Raw genomic sequence first — 14,962 nt, 5'->3', positions numbered from 1 at the left:
CACTGAATCAAAATGCACATGATAAGGTGTAATAAGATGAGAAAGTAGGTTGTGAGTCTGCGACAGTTGGCAGATAGTGATGCCCTCTATAGTAATAAGGAAGGAGGGGAAGGGAAATTTAGGGAGAAAAGTAATAAATTCCATTTTAGACATGTAGCTTTTAAGATGTTTCCTGGATATCCAGTTCAAGATGTCTGAAAGGCAGTTGGAAATGGAAAATGGGAGATCAGTAGAAACATTAAGGTAGGAAAGGTAGATTTGAGAAGAGATGGTAATTAAATCTATGGCAGCTGATAAGATCACCAAGTGAAGTAGTATAGATGGAGAAGACTCAGAATAGAATGCTGAGGGACATCTACAGTTATAGAAGGCATGATCAGGAAAAGGGTCCAGCAAAGGAGAAGAAGCAGTCAGATTGGTAGGAGGAGAGCCAGGAGAGAGTGATGTCTCAAAAACCTATAAAAAGAGACTATCAAGGAGAGGATGATTAAGTGTGTCAAAGACTACAGAGAAGTCAAGGAGAATGATCACCAAGAAAAGACTATTGGATTTGGTAACTAAGAGATCACTGATAACTTTGGAGACAGCAGTTTCAGTGAAATAATAAAGCCAGAAGCCAGATTGTAAGAAAGTTAAGGGTTAAGAAGAGGATGAGGAGAGAAAGTAGAGGCACCTACTACAGAAGAATTTTTCAAGGAGCTTAGCCACAAAAGGGCAGAAGAGCTATAGGATGATAGTGGAGACAGAAGGCTCAAGTGAAGAGTTTTGGTTTGGGTTTTTTCCTGGAAGATGGAGACATGGGTATGTTTTGTAAGCAGTGGGAAGTGAACTGGTAGACAGGGACAGGTTGAAAATAAGCCATGAAAAATAAGAATAAAACATATATGATTTTTAAATAGCCAAAATTTGTTTTGCTTAAACACACACATCTTCTGTGTGTGCTTAAAATGTATACATATATTTTAACAAGTCATTTGTTTTCCTTTTTTTTTAAAATGAGGCTAGGGTGGGATGGAAAGTAGATTTCTGTTAATCAAAAAACAGAATTTAAATTTTAAAAATAGACCATGAGTCGAACCACTGATTTAGTACAAAGTAAGAATATAAAGGTAGATTGTTACTCAAAGGCAGCAAAACTCAGATCAGATGCAAATGGATGTTGATTTCAAATTGAAAATTTCAAACTCACAGCTTTTCTTCTTTTAATGATCCAGAAATCCATGGTACACAAAGGATGAGCAACAGGTACCACTGCGGGGGAATAGGGATGAATGAAGTTCCAAAACAAAGATACTTTTTTAGAAGAGCTTGCTGGGTCTGGGTCTATCTTAGACCCAGGCTGCAAGAACTATCCCAACATAAAGGTCATCAATCCCTAGGAGGCCACATAGGCCAACTCCCTCACGTTAATTCCATGGAAGCTGAGGCCCAGAAACGGAACGGACTTGTGTCAGTTTCAGGACATTCTGGGCAGTCTTCATGTGGCATCATGCCACCTATCAAAGCCTTCTACCCTCGCCTGGAGCCTGGCTTAAGGATTCTTTTGTGGCTAAATCATCATGTGTGTATACTTCTGAACACCTCTGGCTGTCACTAGTCCCAGGTTCTTAGGCACGTTCAACCAAGTTTCTTTCACTAATGGCCATGGGGAAAGAAATGCCTACAAATTATGAGGAGGCTTAGGTACCTAGGACAGCAACTCTTTGGCACCAAAAGCAGTTCATACTGATTTCCCTTGGTCTGTATATGTCTATCAACTTGCTTTGCCTGCTCTATCTTCATTAGGTTCCCAGGCACCAAGGAATAATAACAATAATTATTGGCAAATCTATAAGACGTTTTTAGTTTGTGAAGAACATGATGACACAGCCTTCTGAAGGCCTTCAAGGATTCAGGGAGGACATGGTAGTAGCCTTGAAGGACTGTCATGTGGGAAAATGGCTATATAGGTTCTCCTTTTCCTCAGAATGTAGAAGTAGGGACAATGGGGTGAAACGATAGAGCTACTCAACAGTGAAACAAATCATCATGGGAAGAGACCTATATGAAAAGTCTACACCTTCTGTCAGTTGTATTGGGAAAAGGATTCCTCTTAGGCAGGGACTCTATGAGACTGAACAACCTCCAAGCTGCTTTTTAGCTCTGATGTCCTCAGAGACCACTCTTTCGCTGGGTTTTCATCTGAATCACCCCCTTTTCTCATTCTCCTTTTCATTCACTTCAGTGCTGACATCTGACTTTTCTTTGTTCTTTTCATTCATTAGACTCAGTCAGACTCTTCCCTTCTCCTTTTTATCTACCAAAGTTTAACTGTCATCGTCCAATGCCACCCATTGGTAGCTTTCACATATTCAAGTATATCTTTGAGAGGTAACTGATGGGAAAAAGGGTGAGATGGGGTGGGGAGAGGTGGCTAACCTCTAAAACTATATACCTATGTGGCAGGTACTGAGACATTTTCCCTTTCTCCTTCCCTCTCTGTTTTGAACAAGGGGGAAGAATAAAAGCTCCATCAGATGTCTATGGTGATGGGAGGGGCTCGTAGCAAGTGGAGACTGGAGGAAAAAAAAAGGGAGAGGAAGAGTCAGGAAGGAAATAGAGGTAACTGGATTGGGGGAAAGAGTCAAAAGGATGGGATGACTCTGAAAATTTTGCCCCTTATACAAATCACATGTTGGCGAGTGGGCAAGTTATCACTATGTACTGAGTCAGCCATGCATCCAATTCTCCTAGGTGGGGACAATGAGGCAAGAAGGTAAGATACTGACCCCAAATATCCCTAGGCTTTTCTTGCAAGACAACTTTTCAACACAAGGGTTGCATGTATAATCAGCATTACTTCCCAAAGGTCTCTTAATAAAATCTTGAATAAGGATTGACTTTACAACCTAAGTCTAGACTGCATAGGGTCTTTCTGTGTTTTTCCACATACATCAATCACCAGACTCAGTGGGAGACACATGGTATATTCAGAGTTAACTTCAGAAAATAGAAAATACACTGATCATGTTGATCCCAAGTCTTCCCTGGTCCCACAAACCTATTTTTTAAACAAATTGTTAACTGCATTTTAATATAATTCTGGCTTTAGCCCTGGTGCTCTACCCACTGTGCCACCCAGCTGCTATTTTTTAATCTTATGATGTTCTTTTTAAATATCTTAAAACATGATTCTGAGAAGGTTCATCAGACTGCCCAAGAGGTCCAATGCATACAAGGTAAAGAACCCCTGGCCTAGCCCCAGGATCTAACAAACCAACTAAAATAGGGAAGAAGGGAGAGTTGGGATGGACCAGATCATGTCTATGGGCCAGCCACAACATATACAACTGATTCTGCCCTAGCTTGTGCTTGGGTGGGGGTTGGAGGAAAGGTGGAGGATGAAGAGAGAGAAGATGGAGGGATAAGGGAAAGGAAGGGAAGGGACTCCCAGCTGTAGGTCTGCCTCCATTCAAATATGCATATGTGTGTTAACACACACTCTCACACACATGAAGACCTCCTTCTCCTCCACTGCTCCTGCTTCCCTTGAGGGCATTTTTGAGACTTGTATTCCCATTCAGGACTTATCTAGATGTTCATTTGAAACCTGATTTCACTTGTATGCACAGGCTGGGACTTATGTCTAGAATACTCTGTCTCCCTCCTGCCTCCTGCCTCATTAGCTCCTTTTATGTGATTGTCTTTGAAAAACGTGAGGAACAACAACTGGTGCCCATCAGAAGGTATGCATGGTGATGGGAGAGACTAAGAGCTGGAGGAGGAAAGAAGGGAAGAGTCAGAGAGGAACATAGGGAAAGGAGTCTGATCACAAGCTCAGAAGCTGCCTCCCATGGGATACCTTTCAAGCTCCACCCAATAAGCTCTCCCCTACCCCTACCCAAATGTTTGCTATTTATTTACCTATGTACACTATCACAGATCTAGGGCTAAAGAGACCTAGGGCCAACCTCCTCATTTTACAGATTAGAAACTGGAGGCTCTAGAAGGTTAGGGGTCTTTCCCAAGGTAACACAAGTGAAAAGCAGGGTGGGCTAGGAAATGTCTAATAGCCAATGCTCTAAAAACTGCACACACAACATAGTTTTTAGAATAATCTCCATTTTAACATTTTCTCTATCCCTTTATTGTGTCTAGAAAATTAACAAAACTAGGTCATGTTCTGATCTAGAACTTTTGGCTGATTTCTGAGGTGGAAATGCTCACTCTTAGTCAGAGGCAAGACTTGAAACCAGGTCCTGTAACTCCTGAGATAGGGCTCTTTCCACTTCACCACGTTACTCTTGTGTTCCATCCATGTATGGAAACAAGGGGACACAATGTATACATTTGAACTGGAAAGACATAAGGACAAAACCTATCTCACATACTTACCACTGCCACCACTGCAGTATTACTACTGCTGCTGCTGCTGCACTACTGCATCCACCCAGTAGAAAGTAAGTTTCTTGAGAATGGTGACTGTCATTTTTGTTTTTGTATCCTCAGTTAATGTTTGTTGAATGAAATCCAACTGAACTGAATAAAGTGTTAGGGGTGGGCTGGGGATCACAGCCCACTATTGAAGGGAACAGAGGATATTGCAAAGAACATTGGGTTTAGAGCCAGGAAACTTGGGTTTAAACAACAGCCCTGCTACTTATCACTTGTAGGACCTGGGGTAAGTCACTTCTTTGTTGAGGCTTCAGTTTCCTTACTTGCAAGATGAGGGCGCTGAATGAAATGATCCCTAAAAGCAGGATTCCTTGATCCTATTCTTTGTCCCATCCCATAACCCTGAGGTATATAGCCTGGTCATATTCATGAACACCTTGTAAGATTTTGCCTCCTGTTATGTGATGCACGTCATCACCTATTTCCATCCCTGGTGAAGGAGTGGCTGGGATCAGAGCTCAAGATAGCTTTGCTAATCTCCAGCTCAGAACTCAGGGAGAGAGAGCAAATGTCAGGCTCTGAAGTCCTGGGGGTGGCTCAGGTTCAAAGATGGAAAGGGCAGGGCTAATATAGAAAGAGTTTTAGGGGGATTTCTTTTCCCATGGGAATCCCCTATCCCATTCTAAGGTCAGGAATCTGGGACTGACACAGTATGCTTTGGGAGAGTCTCCTTGTGGAACTGTAGACAGCAGCCAAATGCTGAGCCAACATCATTACAGTCTGAGATCTGTTCTAAGAGCTAAGAGCTGGCATTTGTAGAGAGCCTGAAGGGGTTATGTGGGATCTCATGTGATCCCCTCTACAATGCTGAGGGAGAGATTCCATGACATGAGTGGCTACCTCCTTTATGGATCACACTTCTCTACAATGAATTCTCTTTTAACACGCTTGCACCTCATCTGTTATTGGTATCCAGCAGCAACCAACTTGGTCTCAGCATAGGTCTCTCCATTGTCCTCTGGAAACTCACAAGTTTGATGATTTCAAGATGATGGCAGCTCACATGGTATCCTCATGAAGGATGGCAGGAAGGCACCAAGGTACAAAGTGAAACAATCTTTCTGCTTGGGACCTTGCCAACCACATGTCAGCAGCCTTCTCATCCTGCTGAGACATCCCTTGGTCCCTGTTATTCTCTTCTTATTGGTGAATTCCTCTTTTGTTTTCTTGTTCAGTTGTTTTTCAGTCATTTCTGGCTCTTCATGATCCCATTTGAGGTTTTCTTGGCCAAGATACTGAAATGGTTTTCTATTTCCTTCTCCAGCTCATTTTACAGATGAGGAAACTGAGGCAAACAGGATGAAGTGACTTGTCCAAGGTCACATGCCTCCTAAGTGTCTGAGGCCTAATCTGAACTCAGGTCTTCTTAACTGCAGGCCCAGGGTTCCATATGCTATGCCACCTAGCTGCCCTAGGAATTTCCACTACAATATACCTAGTAAGTGGTCATCCAAGGAAAGGGGTTTATTTGCGGACTTGATATGGCTAGCTCTCCCAAGGGCAAGGACTATTTTATCTTTGTACCTGCAGTGCCCATCACAATGCTTTGCACATAGTAAGTGCTTAAACAATGTTTAGTGAACTGAATATAACAGTCATCCAAGGTTCAACCTAGCCACATTTGGAGAGGCACGTGATGAACTTTCTGGTCAAAATGACCCTCAAGGATCATTTGTTGAGCTATAAAAGAGGTTCTATCTGCACTGGTAGAGGAGCATCACACTGATAAACCACAGAGCCTTGAGTTTATAACCAGGGATTTTTAAACAACTAAAATAAAATCTTAGAGACCAGGCGATGAGTACAAGTGAAAACTCCAGGGGAACTGGAGCAGCAGAGGTTTTCATTTGCAAGACAGAAGAATTCCAGAAACTGATCACATTGTGACCGCACTGTTCTAAAGGACAGGCAGCCTATGATGAAAATAATATTTAAGAAATTATTTGAGCTTGCAGTTCCACTGGTTTCAATCATTGTTTTATATCCTGAAAGAGGTCATAGAGTACTTGATTTAAAAAAAGTCTTTTCACAGTTCCATCTGTTAACAGAGGATCTGACAGCCCCCAGAATGAACACTGTTTTAGGCTGCATGAAGACAATCATAGCATCAAGAATGAGGGAGGGGACAGTCCTAGTGTACTCTGCAAGGTGGCCCATACCTGCATTCCTGAGAGTGGTTCTCTGGGTACCACAACTGAAGAGGGGAGTGATACGCTAGAGTGCAGAGGAAAGTGATGAGTGTTTACAGTGTTTAGAGATCATGCCATGGAAGCAATTGGTCATGCTTCACCTAGAGAAGAGAAAGCAGAGTTGGGGGTGGGGAGGAAGGGAAAGGGATGATGGTTGTGTTCAAATATTCATAAAATATACATGGGGGATTTGCTTTGTTTGGTATGACTCTAGATGGCAGAAATGTGAACAATGGATGGAGGCCACAAGGCAATAGATTTTTTCTTGATATAAAGGAAAACTTTTAAATATAATTAGAGCTACCCAAAGGTATAATGGGTTAATTGTAGGCAGTCAGATGGCCCAGTAGACAAAACACAAGCTTTGGAGGCAGGAAGATCTAAGTTCAAATTTGGCCTCCCTCCAGCACACTTACTAGCTGTGTGACTGGGCAATTCACTTAATCTCTCTTAGCCTGTTTCTTTATTTGTAAAATGGGGATAATAATAGCACCTATTTCCCAAGGTTGTGAGGATCAATTCAATATATATTGAGCATTTCACACACCTTAAAGCACTATTTGTTATTCAGTCATTTCAGTCCTGTCTCACTCTTCATGATCCTATTTGGCAGAGATACTGGAGTGGATTGCCATTTCCTTCTCTAGTTCATCTGACAGATGAGGAAACTGAGGCAAAGAAGGTGAAATGACTTGCCCAGTGTAAGTCTAGTAGTGTCTAAGGCCAGATTTGAACTGAGGAAGGATGAGTCTTCCTGACTTTAGGCACAGCGCTCTATCCACTGGGCCACCTAACTTCCCTTGGAAGCATTAAACAAATATTGTTATTATTATTACCAGCAGCAAGGGGTGGTAAGGGCCTTTCCCATCATTACAAATAGTCAAGCAAAGACTGGATGACTCCTTGTTTCAGTGCTTTAGGCTGTATAGGTTGGAATAGAGGGCTTCAGTGGCCCCTTCTCTGAGATTCTGGGGTGTCTCAGAGCACTCTATGGGGGAAACTCTTGCAATGTTTCATCCCACTCAATGAGAAAATAGTATTTGTCAAAAAAGGCTATATTATATGAGGGCTTTCCACTAGAAATATACTTTGGTTACACTCACAAAGAGGATGAAGCAAGAGATATGACTCAGGATATCAGGCTGGGATTTTCCATAATGTCAGGTCAAAGATGGAGGACTTCCTGGCTTCTATCTGGGCTTTTCTTGGAATGACCCATTATATAGATGGCTCTGGCTGCCATGGGACAACAGGAAGACCAAACTCTATTTGTAACACCAATGTAAACTAAAAATATTTTCTTTGGGACAGACCATTAGACTCTTTGCTAAATTTCCATAAAGCTGATGGAGTAACAACCTCATGGCTTTGCAAGTACTTAAATATGCCACAAATGGCATCAGAAAATAGGGTCAGAATGATGATTGATCTCAGGGCCAGCTCAGACTGGCATGAGAAAGAACAGCACCTGTGGAATGGAATGATAGGAGCAGTGGAACAGAAGAGCTAGGTAGTGAGTAGAAGATGTGTGTATGTGTTTGACTCACACACATACTTACACATATATGTGCATATATATGGGTGTATATGTGTGCATAAAATACCATACATATAATACACATATATATTAAATGTATTTTCCTTCCATAATGTATTCACCACACACACGCACACACACACACACACAATGTACTTTTCCCTTCCATAATGTACTTGCCACACACACACGCACACACACACACACACACAATGTACTTTTCCCCTCCATAATATACTTGCCACACACACACGCACACACACACACACACACACAATGTACTTTTCCCCTCCATAATATACTTGCCACACACACACACACACACACACACACACACATAATGTATTTTTCCCCTCTATAATGTACTCACTTCACTCAAGGAAAGCACTACCGCTATGTTTCAAGATAACTTCCAAATTAATTTACAGCATTAGCTCCGGGGCTAGAATGTTGTTGCAGGCCACACCTTTATAAATGGATTTCTACTGAAAAAGGAGCAGGATCCAATTTTGATGTCCCTTACTTTCTAATTTACATGCGCTCCAACTCAATAAGCATTTATTAAGTAGGCTCTAGGCACTGTTGTGCTGGTAGATGCTTAACAACTGGCTTTCCATCCCTCTCCAAACAAACAAACAAAAAATAATTGTACCATAACACGCTTCTAAGTTAAATCTGCAAAATTATTAACATTTTTTCTATCCCTTTCTTGAGTCTAGAAAATCAACAAAACCATCCATCAAAGCATGATTTATGGTGTTTGCCCATTTTTGAGGCATAGACTCTCACCCTGAAGATTTAAAAATCAGTTGGCGCTGTGTCTAGCCCATGCCTGCCTCCGTATGGTAGGCGCAAGCCTGGGAGCTCGGTTTTTTTGACAAGTGAAAAAGGTGGACTGAATTTTCTTTAAGGTCCCTCGCAGCTATAAATCTATTATCCTATGAGAACAGATATGAAACTATCATTTAGAATTGAACTAGTGAGTCAGGAAAACCTTGGTTCAAAGCCTGCATCAGACATTTATTAGGTATGTGAACATTGAATTTGTCTAGGGCTCAGTGTCCTCGTCTATAAAATGGGGATGCTCGTAGCACCTACCCGATAGGTATATTGAAGGCACAAGTAAGATAATATATGTAAAGTGTTCTTCAGAGTTTAAGCACTATCTAAATGTGAGTTGCAATTATTATTTTCGTACTAGAACTACACCACTTTTTTATCTGCTAGAAAATGACCTTGGCCAAGTCACATCTCTTTTCTGGGCATCTATTTCTTCATCTATCAAGTAATGAGGTTCTATTACATGACCTCTGAGATCTCTTCCAGAGCTGGAAGGGATCTCACCTTAGAATCTAAGGTAAACAGCTTCAGGCTCAGCTGAAGTTTTCATAGGGAAGTGAGAATAAAGAGCAGTTGATCAACATGGGGCATTGGAATGAGACAAAATATAACATAACATATATGTCCAAATGAATGGGGGAGCAGTAACGAAGGGGAGGTCAGGGATGGCCCATCATGGACGACATTCTGGGAGCTAGTTCCCAGTGTTTTCTATAAAACAGCAGCTGGAAGCAGCTGAAAACAGGCTCCAGAGCCCAGTGGTCTGGCCTCTTTTCACACAGAATAATTCTTGATACCTTTGTGGGAACCATTCAAAGTCTATTCGTCTTGGATAATCTGCTTTCAGGTCCAGCTTAAATCTTTTTCTCTTCACTTTCATGTGTTTATCTGGGCATAGCTGAAAGATGTCTCTGAACAGTCCCCAAGACAATACAAAACATATTAGCATGCCTTTGATGTCCACTGAGGTCTTCTATGGAGTCCTCTGTACTCTTGGAAAATGCATTAAAATATTTTAAAGTCAACAAAAGGAATGGGAGCAAACACTGTGATTGCATTTATGGCACAGAATGAGCTCCATTCTTGCGCTCGCCTTTGTCCATCCAAGCCAGAGAGTGTACAAAAGAGCAATGGACTTTAATTGTTATAAACATTTGAGGTTAGTTGGCATGTTGAAAAAACAAACAAAAACGAAGACGTTCTCTTGCAAAGATCCCCATACAAGACAGCTATTATAATTCATCCTCAAACTTCTTCCATTCTCGTTCTACTTGTGTTCTAGGTGACCCCCCCACCAGAGTGCATGTGTGTTGTGCATATATGCATACATGTACATATATACACTCATGTATATACACATACATGTGTGTAAATATACATATACACTCATATATATGTAACCCATCTACATGTGTCAACAAAAGATACATGTACACATGCATATATATTTAAGTGTATATGTATCTTCTACTCATACACACATATACACATATGTATATGTATGTGTGTGTGTTTATCTTTTTTGATTTTAAGACTATTATTTTAATAGCTTGGAATGCCTAATTCTCTCTTCATATTCAATTATTGATAACTATGTTAACTGTAAATGATGGGCACATATCACTTATCCTAATACCATGTGGTACTTAATTGGCTTGAGGGATCTTTGGGTTAGATACTTGGGCTGTATCTCCTACTGCAATCTGAGAGTTATGTATACTAAAACCAAAGGATGGGATACCTTATGTGGATAAGAAACATTCTTTCATACCAGGAAACTTTCAGAAGCCACTAAACAAGTACGTCTCTTACCCTCCAGTTCTGGAGAGTTAGTAAATAGACTTTTTTTAAAAAAGGTGAGGCAGATACATTACCCCAGTGACATCCATGACTTTAATAGCAGCAAGCTGTCCAGTTTTAACGTGACGACCCTGAAAAGAAAGAAATGGAGAACATTAGTTTGGGAGGAAGTAAATTAACCATCTGGAAATTCACAGAAATTTCAAACGTGTGACATGCTCTTGTATGAATCAATGATCCATTCCATGACTCAAGCCCCAGAGCATAGATCCACTGAGGGCACCAAGCTAAATCAGGAATACCCTGGTGCCATGAGAGCAGGGGATCATAGTACTGTACATTAAGAGCTGAAATTTTCACTGAATCCCACCTTCATAGGGAATCTGAGACTTAGGAAGGTTCTGAAGCCACCTACCTTAAGGTTCTGCATTTAGTGTCTAAGTCAAGATTAGAACCTAGATCTTCTTGGTTCCAAGGACTGTGCCCTATCCATTACACCAATATGTCTTCCCATCAAGTGAGCACACTGATGACCCACCAAGCCTGGCACATAGTATCTGCTTAATAGTGGCCTGCCAACTAAATATTTAGAGGTTAGGGTAAGACACAGATACTAGAAATGTAAACCACTATCAGAAAACATTGGAAAGATCCAGAATCTGGACTCTCTTGACTACTCCTAGCTGCCTCTTTCTTCTTGTCTGGGTCAAGTAAAAATATTTCAGAGTTCAGCTTAGATGCCACCTCCCTCATAAGACTTCTGTACCATCCCTCTATTCACTAAGCTACTTGGCTCACTATTATCTATGGGATCGAACAAACTCTTCTGCTGGGCATTTAAAGTTCTTCATAACCCAGCTTCTTCATAATTTTCCAGTCTTACAACCTGAGTTCTCTCTATGCACACTAGGATCCTATAACCCTGACCCTATGGTTATGGGTTATGTTGTTCCCATAACATAACTGGCTGTTCCTTGTACACAACACTCCATCTCCTGTCTCATCACAGGTATCTCAGTGCCTTCAGACTAGCTGTTCCTGATACCTAGAACTCTCTAGTCCCTCTGCTTCTTCTTTCCCTTGATTCCTTTAAGATTCAGCTCAAGCAGCATCTTCTGTAAGAGGACCTTCAGGATCTCCCAAACTATCCTTCTGCTCTCACATGATCTACAGCTATTCTCTATATCTTGTGTGTACAGAACATACTATTGATGACATTAATGTATGTGACCTCATAGAGATAAAACTGTATAAAAGGAAACTTACAATTAGCACTTTTCCCTAGTTCTTAGCACCTTTCATCAAATGGAATGTCAGAAAATCATAGAAGTTAGAGTTGAAAGAGAACAGTCATCATCTAGGGCAAAATGAGGCTAGTGATGGGAGCCAGTCCTATGTCTGCCTGGACTACTTCAACTTCTCTTGTCCAAAGTGCGCTCTCTCCTCCCCCCCCCCTCCTTCTCCTCTACCTTTTCTCCTTTTCCTTTTCCTCCCTCCCCTTTCCCTTCCTACCCCCAGCCAACTTCAACAGAGGATTTATAAATTGTCAACCTATATCAGATTGCTTACCATGCAAAGAGGGGAAATGGGAGGAAGGGAAGTGATAGAATTTGAAACTCAAAATTTGAAAAAAGAAAATAATGAATCTTAATATTGTTTTTACATGTAATTGGGGGAAATAAAATATTTTTTAAAAAAGAAAACATAAATTATCTACAACTATCAAACAGTAATAGGGGTAGAAAAAAAAACTGAAGTCAGAGGAGGATGTAAGATCTTGAAACGTCCTTGTACAAATCCCTAATTTTACAATGCAAGGAATACAAAGCCCAGAGAAGAGAATGATCTTGCTCCCAGCAAGAGAGCTCAGCCAGAACACTAGTGCTGGGCTTGGAGCCGGGGGCCATAGTGGATCTGAATCTCAAGGGCAACCATGTTTGGTTTTTAAATAAAAGCCACTATATTTAAAACTTTTAATTTAAGGTTCAGATAGCTTGACCTATCACTTGACCTAGATCTTAGTGCTGAATGGATTAAGCTTTATTCAATTTAATTCAAGCATTTATTAAGTCCCTGCTTTTTGAAATGTTCTGTGATAAACACTGGGGATACAAATACAGACCAATCCCATCCCCCAATTTAAACAAACCACAACAGTGTTCTCCTTGGAGGCAGAGAGGAGGAAGGAGGCTGCAAGATGTATATTGAGAGGTAAATGATGTGCACCATGTTTTTGGTTTTGAACTTCTAATGCTAGTAGATATGACACAGAAATGAAGTACATGAGGTCCCTAGGGATTTCAGATTTGTCCTTTTCAATTTTCACTTTGTTTTTATACACAGCCAAAGTTCACTTTAGGCCTGGCCAAATGCTTGAATTAGCTACTTGGAATCTCTACTGGAGCCTCGTTGAGCTCTTAGAAGTGGGGCAATTAGTAGGCAGAACTCAGTCCCTAGTGAGGTGTCTCCAAACCCCCCCACGGAAATCCAGCTGACCTGAGTCGAGCTGTCAGACTTTGATGCTGAGAAGGGAATAGGGAATCTAAGAATAGTGGACTGCCTCCTACATTGAGGAGACATCACTAGGATAGAGATTATTGTCAAACTCTGCAGGGGGAATGTCAAGGATTTATAGGATGCAGAGATGAATAAGAAACAATAGATAGGAGGACTGGTCAATTTAATGAATAAAGACTCTACCTTCTTCCCATCACCCAGTTCCCATGTAAAATCACTTAATTTTCTGTGTCACTCCTTTTGATGAGCAAAAATAAAAATGTTTTTCTAATAAAACTTCCTTCTCATATGCCACTCAGCAAGGAGAGTAAAACTGAATTGGTCAGTTGTGTTCCATGGTCTAAACTAAGCAATTACATCTTTTGTCCTAACATTTAAATGTTTAAATGAAAATTCAAAAATATCTTTCATTTATATTTCAATCAAAGAGCATTTCTGAAATATGTGGAGCATGTTGTGCCCCATCCTAAACACTGGGGAAATAAATATACAAAGGTCAAAAGGGAAAACTGCACATACCCTCTAGTGGGGAATATAACACAAACACAGATAATTAAGCTTAATTTAGGTTTCAGGTATAGTGCTTTTTCAAGTGCAATTTACATTGAAATTACATTATAAGTTCATGTGCAATCAAGGAAAGGTTTGGGGTGTTCTGGAAAAGCAGTGGACATGCCCAGTGACCACAATAACGCAAATGAAAACAGCTAAAAACGTCAGAACTCAGATGGAATGCAATGACTAGTCTTGGTTTCAGAGGATACACACTTCATACTTCTCAGGAGGCAAGTGGTGAACCGTAGTTATAGATAACTGCATACTTTGTCAGATGCAATCACTTTCTTTGTCTTTCTTAGCTGTTTTCCTTTGTTATGTGGGAGAGATCTAGAGCCTAAGTGACAGTGGCAGGAGGCAAATGAAGAAAGCAAGTATTTATTATAAGCCTTCTATGTAGACTAGCTCTGTGGGTTAAAATAGCCTCCTGCTGACAAAGCTACATGGTAGTGGTGACCTCAAGAGAGGCAAAAAACTGCTATCAGGCAGGACTCAAAAAGCCACTGGCGCCCAAGTGTGTCAGGAGATAATGTCACTGGGTCCCAAAAACAAAATGGAAAGAAGCACACGCATACTAGGGATTGGGAAAATGGAAATGGAAAGTTTTTGCTTACTCAGTGTGGTATGGCTTCTCTGTCACAAACCATCACTCCAAGAACTCCCATTTGGCCAGTCACTTACTTCCTGCCTCACAATGAAGATGCTGTTTGTCACATTTGCAGTCAGTAACAAAATGGTGGTGGTAGTCTTCCCTAAAAAACCTCTTGCTAGACTGAAAGCATAGTTTTAGAACTTTTTTATTGTTTTATTTTGTTTGCATTTTCTTTCGCAACATGGCCAAAATGGAAATTTTTTTTATGACTTCATATGTAAAATCAAAATAATGTTTCTTGCCTTCTCGAGCAGAGTGGAGAAGGGAAGGAAACAATTGAAACAAATTTTTTTAAAACTATTGTTAAAAAAATTATATATAAATAAGAAACATCTAACAAAATACTCAAATTAACTATAAAGGACATGTGAAAAAAGATGCTATCAGCATCCAGAGAAAGAACTAACAAATAGAATTATGTTCAGAATAATTTTACAT

General features: G+C 40.6%; 1 protein-coding gene across 5 annotated transcripts in view; it reads right to left on the bottom strand.

Annotated features, from left to right (window-relative positions):
- The window catches only part of TNIK (TRAF2 and NCK interacting kinase), a 414,101-nt gene that overhangs the window by 181,594 nt on the left and 217,545 nt on the right, over nucleotides 1-14,962 (bottom strand). For all 5 annotated transcript variants that reach the window (XM_072618473.1, XM_072618475.1, XM_072618476.1 and 2 more), the window contains exon 3: nucleotides 10,875-10,931. In XM_072618473.1, coding sequence (XP_072474574.1) covers nucleotides 10,875-10,931 — 57 coding nt within the window. The remainder of the gene's footprint in view (nucleotides 1-10,874; nucleotides 10,932-14,962) is intronic.

This window comes from Notamacropus eugenii, chromosome 6 (assembly GCF_028372415.1).
Source record: "Notamacropus eugenii isolate mMacEug1 chromosome 6, mMacEug1.pri_v2, whole genome shotgun sequence".
NCBI lineage: Eukaryota > Metazoa > Chordata > Mammalia > Diprotodontia > Macropodidae > Notamacropus > Notamacropus eugenii.
The sequence above is the reverse complement of the archived record's forward strand: the minus strand, read 5'-3'. Positions and strand labels throughout refer to the sequence as shown.